The sequence below is a fragment of the Gekko japonicus genome, unplaced genomic scaffold (assembly GCF_001447785.1).
Source record: "Gekko japonicus isolate JY-2015 unplaced genomic scaffold, Gekko_japonicus_V1.1 scaffold131, whole genome shotgun sequence".
NCBI classification, from domain to species: Eukaryota; Metazoa; Chordata; class Lepidosauria; order Squamata; family Gekkonidae; genus Gekko; species Gekko japonicus.
In genome coordinates, this window is record NW_015167061.1 from 786,115 (window position 1) to 803,188 (window position 17,074).

Consider the following 17,074-nt stretch of genomic DNA (forward strand, 5'->3'; position numbering starts at 1 on the left):
AAAGCTCCTTCCAGTCAGGGTCCCTGTGCTGGAGGAGGAATCATAGCTCAGTCGGTCGGCCTGGCTCAGTGGCAGAGCCCTTGCATTGCGTGTAGAAGGCCCTTTTCTCTGCCTCCGACCCTGGAGAGCCGTGGCCAGTAGGAGTAGGCGAGGACCCAGGTGGTAGGATGGCATCAGGCTGCCTGGTCCATTTGCATTTTGCCGTGAAGGCCGGCCAGGCATAGCCACTGGTGCCCAGTGCAGGGCACAGAACCCAACTCGTTGGCAGCAGGGTGGTTTTGGAAATCCACACCGGGTTTCTCCCTTCCAGCCCCCACCGAAGCAGCTGCCTAAGAGGGGAAACCGGAAAATTCTGCATCCCCTCCAGTTCTGCGTTGAAAGGGTCAGCCAGGTCTTGCAAATGGGTAGAAGCAAGAAAGAAGGCTAGTGATGGTTGGAGGCCAGGCGATCCTGCAATTCCTTCCCAGTTCTCTGCTCAACCTTTGCTTTATCTGCCGCCTTTTCCAGCTCTCAGCCTTTTCCTGATGGCCGTGAACATCAAGACGCCGGTGGTGGTTGAGAACATCACCCTGATGTGCCTGCGCATCCTGCAGAAACTGATCAAGCCTCCTGCCCCAACCAGCAAGAAGAACAAGGTATCTCCTCCGCTTGCGCTTCTGGGCCCTGCACCTTTCCTGGATTTGTGTCTTCTTCCCACTTAGAATGAGTCTTCAGTCTTGTGCTGTTTGTGCATTTCTGGTTACGAATGTTGTCGGAATCTGCTGGGCTATTTTAAGTCCCAGGAATATCGCCTTACCAGTGAGACTCGGCTCAGTTCTCTGTATGCTGATTTAAACACAAGTCCCACTTCTGAATGCTGGACTTACTGCCAAGAAAAACTATACAGAATTGCACTCTCCAAATTTGGGATTTTTTAAATTGCTCCATGGCAGTATAGAACTCCAGGATCTTCCCCCCATTGTGGTTCTCTTTGAAACATACCAGGTTTGGTAGAGAGAGCCTATTCTATAAGAACATAAGAGAAGGCAATGTTGGATCAGGCCAATGGCCCATCTAGTCCAACACTCTTGTCACACAGTGGCCAAAACTATCAGGTGCCATCAGGAGGTCCACCAGTGGGGCCAGAACTCCAGAAGCCCTCCCACTGTTGCCCCTCCCCCAAGCACCAAGAATACAGAGCACCACTTGCCCCAGGCCAAGAGTTCCTATCTACACCTTGTGGCTAATAGCCACTGATGGACTTCTGCTCCATATGCTTATCTAATTCTCTCCTCAAGCCATTCATGCTTGTAGCCGCCACCTCCTGTGGCAGTGAATTCCATGTGTTCATCACTCTTTGGGTGAAGAAGGACTTCCTTTGATCCGTTATAATCCGACTGCTCAGCAATTTCATGGAGTGCCCATGAGTTCTTGTATTTGTGAGAGAGGGATAAAAGAAAGGGATAAAAGTACTTCTTTCTCTACCTGCTCTGTCCTATGCATTCCACAGAGTTTCAAAATTATTTGATCACGCTTTCTTGTTGATCGCTTTTCTTTTTAGCGCTGGGATTACTTTTTCCCCTTCTTATTAGTCCCCTGTAGGTTGGTTTTCCTTGGTCATTAACAGGTTTATTTTGTGATTTAAATGGCATTTAAAATGTGTATTGCATATTTTATGGTGGTCAGGACAGGAGTTTGTGGAAAACCTGCAACATTTCAGTAGGTGGGACTCTGGATCCATTAGGGTTTACCTTGATCGGGAGATGTGGGTAACTACAGCGTGAGTGAAAGATCTTCAGAACAGACGGTGCTTTTTATCCGCTTGAGGCTGCAACAGAGATGTTCCCTTTGCTTCCTAGGATGTCCCCGTCGACTCCCTCACCACCGTCAAGCCATACAGCAACGAAATCCACGCTCAGGCCCAGCTGTGGCTCAAGAGGGAACCGAAAGCATCGTACGAGGCTTGGAAGAAATGTCTCCCTGCCAGAGGTACGAGCCGGGCTCCTTGGTTAGTCTGAGCATAGGATCACCTGGGCGGGGAGGAGAGTCCCTTCAGTCCCTGTCAGAGAGCCAGTTCGGTGTGGTGGTTGAGTGCGCGGACTCTAATCTGGGAGAACCGGGCTTGATTCCCCACTCGCAGCTGCTGGATGACCTTGGGCAAGTCGTAGTTCTGACAAGAGCTGTCCTTGAGCAGAGCTAATTTCTTTCCAGTGCACTTTGTTTTATATGGGTGGAAGCTCTCTCCTGGTGCAGCGCAGTCTGTTCTGGGAGGACTTCGGCCCTCTGAGCGTTTCAGCTGTCCCCGAGCTGACGGGCCTGCTTTTATCAGAACAACCAAATGGGCAACGAGAGAGGCTTCTCCTGGCTTCATGGGCTCCGCCTCCTTCGCCAGCAGAGCCTCTGCACGCCACGTGCTCTTATTTGAACCCTTAATCTAGGCCGGAGTGCCAGATCCCGGCCTTCCCCTTCCCGCTGGTCTGCTACCTTCTGCTTTCACTCTTGCCCCGACCTCAGGCATCGACGCGAACGGGAAGACCCCCAGCCGGCCGGAGCTCCGCCAGCTTTACCTGGCGGAGAAGTATACCTGGAAGTGGAAGCAGTTCATGAGCCGGCGGGGGAAGAGGACCTGCCCCCTGGACCTGAAGCTGGGGCACAACAACTGGCTGCGGCGGGTGAGAGAGACAGAGACGGGGGGCGGCTTGAGCTCTAAAGGGCTCTCCTTGTCTGACAAATAAATGGGCTTCTTTTTATTCTGGGGGGGACGGTTCTCCCCTGCTTTGGGGCAACCGGTTCTCCAAAAGCAGCTTAGACAGCGCAGTTCTCGAATACACTTTTGTTAAAAAAAGGTAAAGCCATCAGAATGTTCAAAGTTCAAATTTATTGCGGCCGATTGACCAGCGGTACAAAAATAAAATAATGCAATCACAAGTCCCATCTGCTTTAACACGGTAATCATATCCCCAGATTCTAAATCCTAGACGAGAACTTTCCTCAGTCTGTGCTTTTTGTTAAAAACCTCCGCTTATTCATTACTAAAAACAATATTTTGCCACTACCAAAGATATCGACCTCTTGGTGTCTTCCAACAAATATTTCAGCAGCACAATATCTGCAAGTTTCAGATAATTATCCAAAGGTTTGAATTGGGAAAGTAAAGGAAATATTGACTGATGTCACTCTTCGGCATAAAGTTTACAGTGTAAAAGAATGTGAGTGATTGTTTCAGCTTCTTTATCGGAGCATAGACAACGTCTTTGATGGATAGGCCAATGGAGATACCTTCCTTGCAGTATGTTGGAAGGGATAGCATCAAAACACGCTCTAGAAAAGGCCCATCTATATTTTTCATATGTGATGTTAGAGAGATAATGGTGCTGCTGCAAATCCAGGCCAAGATTTTAAGTCACTATACATCTTGGGTAAAAGCACTCTCAGCCTTTTGGCTAAGATCAAGTGTTGTGTCGCCATCAGAATGAGCAGCAGGCAACCCAATTGAAGAGCTGGGTAGGTGTGGCAGAGGGCTTGCGAGAGAGGAGAGGTCCCAGGGACCCTGCCGAGTGGGTGGCGGAGGCTGGTTCTCCCGCGCAGTGCCAAACATGTGGCACCCTTGCATGGCACTGTTTGTCTCCAGCTTTCTCCATGTGACCTTTTCAGCACCCTCCCTGACCTTTTGACCCTGGTCTTCTCATAGGTTTTGTTCACTCCCGCGACCCAGGCCGCCCGGCAGGCCGCCTGTACCATCGTGGAGGCTCTGGCGACCATCCCGAGCCGGAAGCAGCAAGTCCTCGATCTGCTCACCAGGTGCGGTGGTGGTGCCCCACGAGAAGCGTTACGGACGCCTGGCTGGCTCTTGGCTGTGCATGTCCAACAAGAGACAGGATGTGTCTTGCTCCTGGTAGCGTCTTCCCCTGTGTTGAGAAGCAGCAGATCTGCCAGATCCAGCCCTGTGGGTCAGCTGCAGACCAGCCCTGTTTTCCTTGTGCAGATCACGTTCTGGGATATGTTCTAGCACCACTTTTGGTTTGCCCCAGAGCTGCTCTGCATGAACGGAGAACGCAGCTGTAGGGCCTGCTCCGCCCTGTAGGCGAAGGCCAGCCAGGGTGGGCAAGGAGGTCTGCCAGCCCTTACTGATCTTCTCCTTGACAAATCCCCAATCGTCTTCTGAGGTGCTCCCCTGGAAACAGGCCCTGCTTTAAGGAAACAGGCCCTGCCTTTACATTCCACGCCAGTCCTGACATTTAGCAGTTCCATGCCCCCTCTCTGTCTGCAGTTCTCTTGGCAAAGGACTTACGTGCTCTCCTTTCCACCCTTCCTTTAGTTACCTGGATGAGTTGAGCGTTGCGGGAGAGTGTGCGGCAGAGTACTTGGCACTGTATCAGAAACTCATCAAGCCTGCCCGCTGGAAGGTCTACCTGGCAGCAAGAGGGGTCCTGCCCTATGTGGGCAACCTGATTACAAAGGTAGGGCCTTGGTTTCTCTCTTGCGATTGGTGCAGAGAAGGTGTGGAATTTGCACACGACTTGCTCTGGTCCTACACCTGGGCCAGATGCAGAGCTCCGCACAAACTCCCAAGTGCGAGCCGGGCTGGGGGGGGGGGGGGCGTTCAGGGCCCAGTCCCTTTGGAAAGCAGAGATGGGGAACTGTGCCGGCTGGCCCTCCGTTGGCTTGCTTGTGGCTAATAGGAGCCGTTTGGTGTTGTAGTTAGGAGCATGGACTTGAATCTTGGAGAACTGGGTTTGATCCCCCACTTCTCCACATGCAGCTGCTGGTGTGACCTTGGGTCAGTCACAAGTTATTTCAGAGCTGTTCTCTCAAGTGCCGTTCTCGAGAGAGCTCTCTCAGCCCCACCTACCTCACAGGGTGCTTGTTGTGGGGAGGGGCGGGGAAGGAAAAGGAGATTGTAAGCCGCTCTGAGACTCCTGAGTGAAGGGCGGGGTATAAATCCAATATCTTCCTCTTCTTCAACCCAGTCAGTGCTACGAGGTGGGAAGAATTGACACAGGTATATACAGAACATCCCCCAGCTGGGCTTTCTTCAGTCCTGTGAGTGGGGCGAAGAAGCCTTATTTCAACAGTCCTCTTCCTGTCCCCATTCTGCAAGCAGGGAGACTGTGGCTGTGTGTGTGCGTGTGAACCGTTTAAAGCCACTTCGCACGTTCAAGGGTTTCCTGACTTGTCCCTGAGCTAGTGGGCTCCACCAGCTCTTCTCAGGATTCTTGCTTCTCTTTCTAGGAAATCGCCCGCCTCCTTGCCCTGGAGGAAGCCACGCTCAGCACTGACCTGCAGCAGGGATATGCTTTGAAGAGCATCACAGGTATGTCACAAACCCGGCCTCGGTCTCCCCTCCGGCCGCTGGCCTTGATCCCCGGAGGCCCGGATCCTGAAGCCAGTGCTCTCTTGTTCCCAAGGCCTCCTCTCCTCCTTCGTGGAGGTCGAGTCCATCAAGCGGCACTTCAAGAGCCGGCTGGTGGGGACGGTGCTGAACGGCTACCTGTGCCTGCGGAAGCTGGTGGTGCAGCGGACGAAGCTGATCGACGAGACCCAAGACATGCTGCTCGAGATGCTGGAGGACATGACGACAGGTAGCTGGCACATCCCGACCCCCCCGAGGGGGGGCTGCCCAGATGTGCAGTGGGGGTGGGGAGAAAGTGGTCGTCAAGGAGCAGGCAGCCCAGAACCCCCGGGCAGCTCTGACTGCGCAGTGGGGGAGCCGAAGTGTGGGCAGAGCTGGAGACGGGCTGGTGTGGACTGTTAAGAACATAAGAGGAGCCAGTGTTGGATCAGGCCAGTGGCCCCTCCAGTCCAACACTCTGGGTCACAGAGTGGCCAAAAATACCAGGTGCCATCAGGAGGCCCCCCAGTGGGGCCAGGACACTAGAAGCCCTCCCACTGTTCCCCCCCCCCCAAGCACCAAGAATACAGAGCATCACTTGCCCGAGACCGAGAGTTCCTATCTATGCCTTGTGGTTAATTTGGACACAATTTGGCATTTTTTCATTGATTGCAGAAAATACTATATGGCTCGTGACAGATGGATCTCAGTGTATATTCAAAAATGGATCCCTGCTACTAATCAGGAACTTGTAGCTAATCTCTTAATTGATACTGATCCAAATGGGATGCTGGCAGTGGCAAAGTTTTTACCTGTAACCCTGGGTGGTATTAAATGAATTGACTCTTTTAGGCAGTTAATATATATTTGGTAACCAAATTGCTTAATTTTGTGAAATTGTAACTGTAATTGTAATGTACTGTATGCAGTGCTCCCTCTAAGCGGTGGAGTCTTGTGAGCGAAAATTCTTCTTGGTGAGCTACTGGCATTAAAGTTGCGAGCCAGCGATTTGGCTCCTGCATAAGTTAGTCTGCTCTGGAGCCATCCCTTCCTGAGCTAGGAGAAAAATGTGTGAGCTGGAGGCTAAAAATCTGTGAGCTAGCTCACACTAACTCAGCTTAGAGGGAACCCTGACTGTATGTATATATGTTGTATTTTGTATTATACCCTGTCTATTTGCTCATGACTTATGGGTCTATGAGCAATAAAAATGAATGGAATGAATGTACCATGTGGCTAATAGCCACTGGTTGACCTCTGCTTCATGTTCCCTCTTGAAGCCGCTCGTAGCTTCCACCGCCTCCCGCGGCAGTGAATTCCATGTGTTTATCCCTCTTTGGGTGAAGAAGGACTTCAGCAGCGGTGTTGTAACTTCTCCGATGCAAAGTTCTTTATTGGGGACCCAGCAGGATCCCTGTGACGTGGGTCATGGATCCCATTTGACAGACAGGGGCCTGAAGCTGTGAGTGGCCTCGTCCAGGGCTAAGCTGGGAGTCTGGGGCCACACGTTGGACTTTGAGTCTATTCGAGCCATTGGGCCCTGTGGCGCCCCTTAGCTAGAAACGGACCTCACTTTGAGTCCTGGCTTGCCCATCGCACGCCCCACACTCCCTCTGGCTCCCCTGCCGTGCTTCCTTTGGAGGGACCGTGGGCGTTGTGTGCTTCATAGACACCGTCTCAGCAGTAGTCGGTGAAGGCAGCCTGTGTAGCGGTCTTGCAGGCAGGGCCTGAAGCTGGAAGAACCCGCCAGCTGCCTTGGGAGCCTGCAGCTGAGCAGAGAGTCTAACTGGGGGGGCTTCCCGATTCCCAGGGGGCCCTCGGCTGCCGTTCCGCACCAGCTTGTCAGAGACGTTTTCGAAAAGAACAAAGCTTTGTTCCAGCCAAACTTGAAATAGGCCCAGCACTAAGAGTGGCCAACGGCTGCACCTCCTGCCTCTCTTCGGCCTTCTCTGCACATGCAAGAGGTTGAGGTGGTAGAAGGGAAGGACTGCACCACTTCGGACAGCCGGGGGAGTGCCACATTTTGGAACGTTCTCCTGTGTTTAAAACAATCTGCAAACACACAGGCGGCAGAGCTAGCCAAGCGGGTGGGCTGAACCTTCCCCCTTGTGGTGCCGGTTTTCTCATGTGGGAGGTTTTTAATGCAAAGGTGTATTCGCACCTGGAATCCAGTCCCTGCAGTCTGAAACGGGGCGGTCCCTCCCTCCCCCTCCTCCCCCTCCATGTGTGAGCCAGGCTGTCCTGGAAAAACAAGATTTATTTCGTGTCACAGGCTTCTTGCAGTCACAGTATTAATGACCACCAGCAGATTTAAGGGGTCACTTGAGCTTCGTAATGTTGATCTCCTCATTGGTGCATCACCATCACAGACGCAGCACATCTGTGCTAACTGTGTTCGAAATTAGTCATGTTTGAGCAGTGGGGATGGGCTCGCAAATAGGTTGTGTGTGTCTGCAGGAGGTTTTGGTCTCTAGCACTGTCGATTCGTGCATGGGAATCTTCATGCTCCATACAGGCAAAACTGCTTGTCCCTGTGAAGCTGAACCCCTCTCCTCTGTCTCTCGGCAGGGACTGAGTCGGAAACCAAGGCCTTCATGGCCGTCTGCATCGAAACAGCCAAGCGGTACAGCCTGGACGACTATCGGACGCCCGTTTTCATCTTCGAACGACTTTGCAGCATCATCTATCCGGTAGGGGAGCCGACCTCTGGGTGAGAAGGTTTTTGCCAGATGGGCCCACAAGGCCCGCAAAATCCATGGCATGAGAGGGAGGGGGTGGCACACGGGTGACTTTGTAGTTCATAGGCCAGGTGGAATTCTCAGTGGTCCAGGAGGCACTCTGGAACCTTCCAGGAAAGCAGCTCTAGGTGTTGGGTGTAGAAACTGCCATTGAGGCAGAGCTGATTTATGGCAACCTACCCCTCATGGAAAAGTCTGCAGTGGCTCAGTGGTTAAGACACTGAACTGCAGGCTGTGGAAGGTCTGTAGTTCGGCAGTTTGGGACCCGAGTGTGCCACATGACGGAGTGAGCTCCCGTCTCTGGCCCCAGCTCCTGCCAACCTAGCAGTTCAAAAGCAAGAAATTGCAGGTAGATAAATAGGTACCGCTTCAGTGGGAAGGTAACAGCGCTCTGTGCGCCTCGGCGTCTAGTCACGCCGGCCACATGACCACGGAAACGTCTTCGGACAGCGCTGGCTCTTCGGCTTGGGAACGGAGATGAGCACCGCCCCCTAGAGTCGGATTTAACTGGCTCTCGAGCAAGGGAAACCTTTATCTTACCCCTCATGGGGTTTTCAAGGCAAGGGACGTTTGGAGGTGGTTTGCCTGCCGCTGCACAGCAACCCTGGGCTTCCTTGGTGGTCTTCCATCCAAGTCCTAAACAGGGCTGACTCTGCTTCGCTTCTGAGATCAGGCAAGCCAGGGCCATTCAGGTCAGGAGAGGGGGGGTGGAAAGGAAGAACTCTGCGAGGGGGGAGTGGGTGCTCACTCTTCCCGCTCCCACCAAGTCTTCCCTGCAAGCACCCCCTGCCCACCCGAGCCCTTCCCTCTTCTCCCGCCAGCCACGCTCTGAGATTAAAAACTGAGCCCTGTTGCTCTGGAGGGGACACATTTGCGAGAGGCTATCAGTGGGCACGGGAAAGATGTCTCATTCTCTCAGTGGCACCTCTCAGCCCTTGGCAGGTGACAAGTGATTGTGCTGGGGATAGGAAGCCAGATGCGATGGCCGGAGATGCGGCATTGGGAGGGACTGAACAAACAGTTCCCACCTGCTGCAGAGAAGGGGCAGAAAGCCAGTTTGGTGTCGTGGTTAAGTGTGCGGACTCTAAATCTGGGAGAACCGGGTTTGATTTTCCCACTCCTCCACGTGCAGCTGCTGGATGACCTTGGGCAAGCCCTAGTTCTGTCAGAGCTGTTCTCTCAAGGACAGTTCTGGAAAGAGCTCTCTCAGCCCCACCTACCTCACAGGGTGTCTGTTGTGGAGAGGAGAAGGGAAAGGAGTTTGTGAGCCGATCTTGAGATTCTGAGTGAAGGGCGGGGGGCATAAACCCAGTCTCTTCTCTTCTTCTTCTCCCCCTGCCCCAGCAAGAGGTCGTGTCGCCTTGTGCAGAGAGGCAGTGGGCGCCCTCCTTTGTGGCAGGCCTGTGGGTCCTGCTAAGTCTTGTTCTCACCCCGTGTGTTTTAGGAGGAGAACGAGGTGACGGAGTTCTTTGTCACTCTGGAGAAGGACCCGCAGCAGGAGGACTTCTTGCAGGGGAGGATGCCCGGGAACCCCTACAGCAGCAATGAGCCAGGCATCGGCCCTCTGATGCGGGACATCAAGAACAAGATCTGTCAGGACTGCGACTTGGTGGCCCTGCTGGAGGATGACAGCGGCATGGAGGTGAGCGGGGGGTGGGGGGGTGGCGCGGTCCAGAATGTGGTTCAGCTTGGTGTCGTGGCGAAGTGCGCGCGGACTCTAATCGGGGAGAGCCGGGTTTGCACCTGGCTGGATGACCTTGGGCAAGCCGTAGCTCTGGCAAGAGCTGTCCTTGAAAGGGCAGTCTTCAAAAGAGCTCTCTTAGCCCCACCAATCTCCCAGGGCATCTGTTGTGAGATGGAGAAGGGAAAGGAGATTGTGAGCCACTCTGAGACTCTGAGTGAAGGACAGGGTATAAATCCAATCTCCTCCTCCTCCTCCTCCTCCTCCTCCTCCACCACAACCAGAGAAACTGCAGCTTTCCAGCACTCAAGGGCCTGTTCTCCCTGATCCCACAAAAGCTGCCTTCTGATTAGAACTACAGGAGTATCTCTCCTTCTCTGGCAACCCCCCCCCCCCCCCGGGGCCTTTGGCAGTGAAGGGGCCTTTGTAACAGAGGTCTCTGACCTGGAGAAGCCAGGAATGGAACCTGGGGCCTCTGGTGTGTGAGGCGGGGCCTCTCCCCCTGCGCTTTGCCTCTCCCTGACGTGTATCGTGTAGAGTCCTAGGCTGGATCCAGAGGTCTTGATGGGACCTCACTCCTGTGTATGGGGGGCGGGGGCAGAAAGTCGCTTTTGAGCTCCAAGTGCTGATAGTCCCCAAGTGTGTTTGCTCACATAGAATGCTGGCCCTGGGTGCAAGTCCCTGTCCTCTCCAGTTGGAGACTGAAACACCCCTGCCTTATGGGTCTTTTGTCCATTAGGTGGGGAGGGCGGGGTATAAATTGAATGAATGAATGAATGAATGAATGAATGAATGAATGAATGAATGAGGACACTAGGTGGAGAGGGTCCACCTGACCCTGCTTACGGTTGCCACTGGTCACGTGTGGTGTTTTTGTCCTCTTTTGCTTTCAGCTTTTAGTGAACAACAAGATCATCAGCTTGGACCTCCCAGTTGCCGAAGTTTACAAGAAAGTCTGGTGTCCGACCAACGAGGTACTGCCCGTAACCTCCCTTCCTCTGCCACTGGGCCTCTCCCACCCGCTTCTCTTGCAGCCGTCGTTGCTCTTCTCTGTCCCTGTCCCTTCCTAAGGCAGTGGGGTGTGAGTCCGGCCCTCCACGGAGGGCGGGAGGGAGGGCTCCTGGGACTGGTGGGGGGAGCCTTCCAGCTTTGCTCCGTGGAGGGGTGGGAGAGCCTAGTGGCTCAAGACAGAACCGCTACAAAGACAGAAGTTCCGGCTGCTCCCAGAGGTGCAGGATTTTGTTTGCCAGCCTCTTTTTCTCAATAGATTCCTTCAGTCTCTCCCTCTCTCGGGTCTTGGGGAGTCACAGCCACATTTGCATGTTTGGCTTTCAAAGCTGATGCCGCACTTGCTGCTTGCGGGAGCTCGATCGGTGTGTGTGTGTGGCTGTGTACCGGCCCAGCGAGGCTTTGATCCTGACAGGCGGGCGGGCAGAAGCCTTTGCAGGCTTGCGTGCATCCGCACAGTCTGCTTGCTGGTGGACGCATGAGAGTCGGTGTTCACTCCTGAAAGGCTATTTAGTAGCTGAGCGAGGGGCATGTCTTGCAAAAAGGGCCTGAGAAGGTCTTAGCTACCGAGGATGGGAGAACGGGAAGCTCCCAGTCCCCGTGGTGGCAGAGGTACGCTTGTGAGCAGCAACAAGGAAGGTGCTAAGACGAGATTGTCGATTTTAGGCCAGCTGACTGTCATGGCTTCAGCCGGTAACACAAAATGCATGGAAATTATGAAAATGATCTATAATTTAAGATTCAAGTAGGGAAAAAGGCCGGAGGTGTATGACAGCTAGCAAATGCAAAATAGCAGAACATTTTTGAAAGCAAAGGCGTTTTTTTAAAAAAAGAAAAAAAATCCCGAAAAGGGAGTGTGGGAGAAGGGGGGGATTTTGTAAGCATTTGATGGTTTTGCTTGCCTATTAGTGCCAAACGCTGGGTATTATCCTCTAGGAATGAATATGCTAAAATAACCCTTCCTCATCACCGATGTTCAAAAGGATCTCATGTTTTGTCAGGAAGCAGCTGGGAGATTAATATGTTACGATGTTATATGTTCAAATGGCCTGTGTTCCTAATGCACTGACAGTTTTTGAACAGAGGCCTGCATTTAATATTTTTTAAAGTGACGAAGGACTTACTAGGGGGGTGGGCAGAGTAGTAACTAAGGCTGATATGTTGGATTATACTCTGGCTTCTCGTTTCCCGGAGCGCCTGTGAGAAGGTGAGGTAGATCAGCATACCTTCGGGGAAGGGCTTTAGCTCTTCCCTGCCCCGATCTTTGATTTATTTTCCGTAACAGGCGCTGGTGTTCTCGTCTCAGTTTTCTTGAGTATAACTTTGCCAACAGGAGGCCACTGGAACTTTGATTCCTGTTCTTGCTCATGCTGCTGCTCCCTAAAATATTCTTGGCTGTGTCGGTTTGACACATTTGGGCAACCCCTTAGTCTTATCCCTGTGTTGAAATTAAGTTACTAATGAGTTAGATTTATCAATTGTTTTTATCATTTAAAAGAGATTCAGCTGCCCAGTAGTTTTCCTTCCTCCCATGTTTTTAATTATATATATTTTTAAATTTTGTTTTATTCTGAACTTGTTCATAAAAACAGTTGAGCTTGATGAATGCATATTGCAGCAGTATGGAGAAGTAAACTGTTCCCAGTAGTACCGAAATGGATTTGAAAGAGGATGGGGTCATTTAATAGTGGATAAAATATCAGCACAGCTTGAGGCCAAAGGGAGTGAAAGAGACGCAAGCTGTTTTCTTGAGAAGCAGCTGTCGTGTTTATGATTGTTCTGGGAACACAACTTGCCTTTCTGTTATTTTGGGGAGAATTGCTTGGCAAACAGACCGTGGGGGGGGGGGCACCCTCTTGAGCAGAGGCATTTTCCGTTCTCCCTCCAGCAGGAAGGAATCCCCCTTCCAGTGTGGCAGTACTGTAAGCCTAGGAACTAGCCCCCTGTCGCGTTCGGGGCAGAGCCTGGCACTGTTACTTCACACAGGGATTCCGGAGTGCACAAATGCAATTATAATCAATCACGACAAATGTTGGTTCAGGGCAGAGCCTGTAGCTTTTACTCTATCCGGTGTCTCTGAGGTGCACAAATGTAATCACAATCAATCAAGGCAAGAGATAAAAGCAAGGCTGACAAACTAGCACAGTGTCAGGGAGCCACAGGTTCACTCCACAGGTTGGGGGGGAACAGGAAGGTCTGGAGTCCAGGGTCCAAAGCTTGAAAGCCAAGGCAGGAGACAGGATCTGGGTTTCTAGCTGAAAAAGCAAGCACGGGTTAGCAGGACAGGGTGCAAGGCAGCAAGGCAAGGTCAGCTCACAGCAGGGGGTGGTGAGCAGGGTTGCTTCCCCACACCCAGCCTTGTTCAGCATTTTCCTTTTATCTGCCTCATTAGCTGACTCATCCCCAAAGCTCAGGTGCTGCTACTTACCAGCTTGTCATTCCTGTTTCTGTAATGACTATACTCCAGGAATTTGATCACTTTTGCACGTGCCATTAAACGGGAGCTTCTTCACCTCTCTCAGGCTGTCAAGCACTCTCTCCGTCTTCTGCACTCTGCTGGCTCAGGAGAAACTGGCAGTGACTGATGCACTGCTCTCTGTCCCATTTCTTTCGTCTCCTGCCAGAATGAGCGACTCTCGGTTCCCGGCACTTCTTTTGCTGGATCTGCTTCTAGACCCAGCTGCTCAGGCGGGCATTCCACTGGTGCAGGGCCTGATTCTTCCGTTTCCTCATCCTCAGAGGAGGAGGCAGCCGGCCGGCCCATGGCATCCCCCTCCAGCAACAATTTATTCCAAGCGTGTGCTGAAATGACAGATTAAACACGATGGGATTGATGGGTTAAAATTTTTGTAACTGAGCCTCTGTTTATGATGGTGTGGATGCACATCCATTCCCTGTTACGGAGTCACAGTTGAAGCAGGTTTGCTCCTTGGGGCAGGGACCTTGTGGGTGGTTTATGCCACCCTGTTCTGGGACGGGTCTGCCAGACGAAAAGGTCTTGCCACATGGGGGCTTTTTTGGGTGTCAGACTCTCCTGCACAAAACCTGGCCCCGTCAGCCAAGAGCCAAGACCCTGGCAGGAGGCCAGCCTCGGCGATGGCATTTCTGTTCACGTGGGTTCATACATGCACACACGCACCCCACATTTCACTGTGGAGGGAGGTCCCCAAGCACGCGTTCAGGCCCGCAGCAGAGCCCAGCTGATGAGCGTGGACGAGAGCAAGGAGGGATCAGGAGGAGGCCTCTAGCTGGCCTGGCGCCTCTGCGGCGTGGGCTCCTCCCTCCCCCTGCTCCATCACACGCTCCCATTGAGCCGCCGGCCATTCCTTGGAGCTGAGGAGCTCAGGAAGGGTCCGAGCGTGGGCCAGATCCGCAGGCTATGCTTGACCGCCTGTTGAATTTTGGTGACGGCTCCCCTTCCCAGCGTGCGCCACAGCTTTTGACAGCTGCGTCGGGGAGTTCCGTGGCATTACTGTCAGCAAACCCGCTTTCATCTGCCTCCCGGGTTTTTTTTTTATAGCCCCCCCCCCCCCCTTTCTGGAGCTCTTTCGGTTCCCTGGGAGATAGACAGGCACACAAGAACCAGCCCTTGGGTTGCTTTGTCTGGCTTCTCTCTCTCTCTCTGGCTTTCCCTTTGTTCGTCTGCCATTTTACCAGAGCTCCCTGTAGTGTTAATTGCGGGTCTCTCGCATGGCCTTTGAGCTGCCCCCCCCCTCCCCCGTGGGTTTCCCCCAGGGGTTTCAGAATCTGCTCTGACAGTAAGCGCCGCTTATTCCACGTTCGGCTTAGCAGCAGAATGCCTGACAGGTCCCCTGCTCCATCTTCCCCAGTTCCCCCGAATGTACTCTCCGTCTCCCAAAGCTAGGATTTCCCCACTCCCACCCCCGACACACACTTTCTTTTCTGCTCTGTATTCAGACTTAAATGGTATTAAAATAGAAAGTTTGGGGAGAAAAAGGGGAGAGAGACAGACAAACAGCCGGAGCTCCTGGCAGGAAACCAACACTTTTCCTGCAGGGAAAGTTTTAGCAAGCCCTTACCCTGCTTAGGCGCTTTCCTAATACCCCATTTCACTTAAAAGCCTATTAAATTGTCACTCTTCCCCCCCTCCCCCCCGCCACTTCTTCCCATCAGTCGAAGACGTCTCTTTCCCCCCCTTCTCTCTCCCCCCTTCAAGTGCCAGTCTTATTAGCGTCTCACCCTGTTCTGTATATATGAGAGCTTATACCCAGTCCTGTCCTAGAGTGTCTGAGTTCGAGTTTTTAAAAATTATCACCATCTGCAGAGACAGTGGAAGGGGGGGTGGATGTCTGCGGCGGCCTGGAGCCCTTCACGGTCTCCCCCAGGCCTGCCGCTGCTGGATCTTGTTTTGATCTGGAGTGACCCGAGACTTTCTGCCTGACCAGGTGGGGCTTCACCACTGAGCTTTGGCCCCTCCTTAAGAGCCATTACTCGAAATGGGTGAGCGGCGGGGACCCAGGGCATCACACGGGGCGCGGCCACCTCCTGAGCCAGAACGTGGCCTCAACTAGCCTGCCTCTACGACTCGCTGGTGGCTCTCCGGGAGTGCGCACAGGAGCCCTCCTTAGGGGTCTTACTTGTGAGCCTTTCCCGGTGTGTGCCAGGAGTTGCATGCCAAGGCCTTTTAAGAGGCAATGATGCTCAAGCTAGAGGGCAGCCCAGGGCAAAACTTAATTTTAATTTCCCTACTTTGCATCTTGTCCAAATGTTGTAAGCGGGGGGGGGGGGTTTAGAATCAGTGTTCCCGCTAAGCTGAGTTAGTGTGAGCTTGCTCACAGTTTTTTAGCCTCCAGCTCACACATTTTTGTCTTCGCTCAGGAAGGAGGGCTCCAGAGCAAACTAATTTATGCAGCAGCCCAATCCCTCGCTCACAACCTTAATGCCAGTAGCTCACAAAGTAGAATTTTTGCTCACAAGACTCCACAGCTTAGAGGGAACATTGGTTAGAATAAATGCCATTGGAGGGTTTTTCAGAATAACCCCCTCCCTCTGCAGTTGCTTGTACTGCCTCTGAGCTGGGACTTGGCCTTGCCTGTCTCCGAGACGGCTGTGCCTCCTTTCCCACCTGTGGCAGAGAGCCCATCTTGTTTCTTCCGTGTTCTTCCCAGGGAGAGCCCATGCGGATTATTTACCGGATGCGTGGGCTGCTGGGAGATGCGACAGAGGAGTTCATTGAGTCGCTGGATTCCACAACAGGTACGCGGAGAGAAGGTTTTGCCCCACTGAGTTTTTGGCTCATCCTTTGGCCCAGGATGTTGTCATCTTGTCCTGTTACAACAGAGTTCCTTGGCAGACGGACCACGTGCCCACGCCTTCATTTGGTTAACTGAATGGGGGCTCATTGAATCAGTGGCTACTGGCCGTGCTCACGAAGGGGAACCTCCATATTCCGAGGGAGCAAAACATTACTAGAAGCAGCATACAGAAGGTCCCAGGTTCGCTCCCCAGCATCTCCAGCTTAAAAGGACCAGGCAGTACATGATGTGAGAGACCTCTGCCTGAAATCCTGGAAGAGCTGCTGCCAGTCTGAGTAGACAATACTGACCTTGATGGACCGACAGTCTGATTCAGTAGAAGGCAGCTTAATGTATTCAGTTTGGTGTCGTGATTAAGTGCGCGGACTCTAATCTGGGAGAACCGGGTTTGATTCCTCACTTCTCCACTTGCACCTGGCTGGGTGACCTTGGGCAAGCCATAGTTCTGGCACAGCTGTTCTTGAAAGAGCCGTTTCTGCCAGAGCTCTCTCAGCCCCACCTGCCTCACTGGGTGTCTGTTGTGAGGAGGGGAAGGGAAAGGAGTTTGTAAGCCGCTCTGAGACTCCTTCGGGTAGCAAAGGGTGGGGTATAAATCCAATCTCTTCTTCTTCTTCATTGGGGAGGGCCTCAGCCGCTGTGCCAAGCTTGGTAGACCTCCAGGGTAACTAGTTGGCCACTGTGTGAAAGGACTAGACTAGAAGGATCATGGATCTGATCCAGGAGGCCTCTTCTGACGGTCTTATGACTTGGCCCACTCACAAGACACCCCTTGGCACATGGTCAGTCAGTCTCCCCGCCCCACAGCTGAGCAAGACACCTAGCAGAGTCCACGGCTGGAGTTGTCTGCCCAGATCTTTCAGTGGCTCTGTTGTGGGGGGGGGGGGTGCCCGATCTCCTGGGCCCTCCGTCGCCCCCGCTGGCTGGCCGGCCAACCGACAGGCACGGTTTCTTCTCCGCTCTGTTGATGCCGTTGCCTCTCTCCTGTCAGCCTCTTTCTTTTCCACAGATGAAGAGGAGGACGAAGAGGAAGTGTACAAGATGGCGGGCGTGATGGCCCAGT

General features: G+C 53.0%; 1 protein-coding gene across 1 annotated transcript in view; it reads left to right on the top strand.

The window, feature by feature from the left end:
- The window catches only part of UBR4 (ubiquitin protein ligase E3 component n-recognin 4), a 136,680-nt gene that overhangs the window by 104,442 nt on the left and 15,164 nt on the right, over positions 1-17,074 (top strand). Inside the window, 13 exon segments of the mRNA XM_015412557.1 lie at positions 508-635; positions 1,839-1,968; positions 2,494-2,651; positions 3,671-3,780; positions 4,298-4,439; positions 5,212-5,293; positions 5,388-5,561; positions 7,880-8,001; positions 9,494-9,691; positions 10,624-10,704; positions 15,868-15,955; positions 17,021-17,071; position 17,074. The exon segment at position 17,074 is cut by the window's right edge and continues 67 nt beyond it. Of these exon segments, the coding sequence (XP_015268043.1) occupies positions 508-635; positions 1,839-1,968; positions 2,494-2,651; positions 3,671-3,780; positions 4,298-4,439; positions 5,212-5,293; positions 5,388-5,561; positions 7,880-8,001; positions 9,494-9,691; positions 10,624-10,704; positions 15,868-15,955; positions 17,021-17,071; position 17,074 (1,465 nt within the window).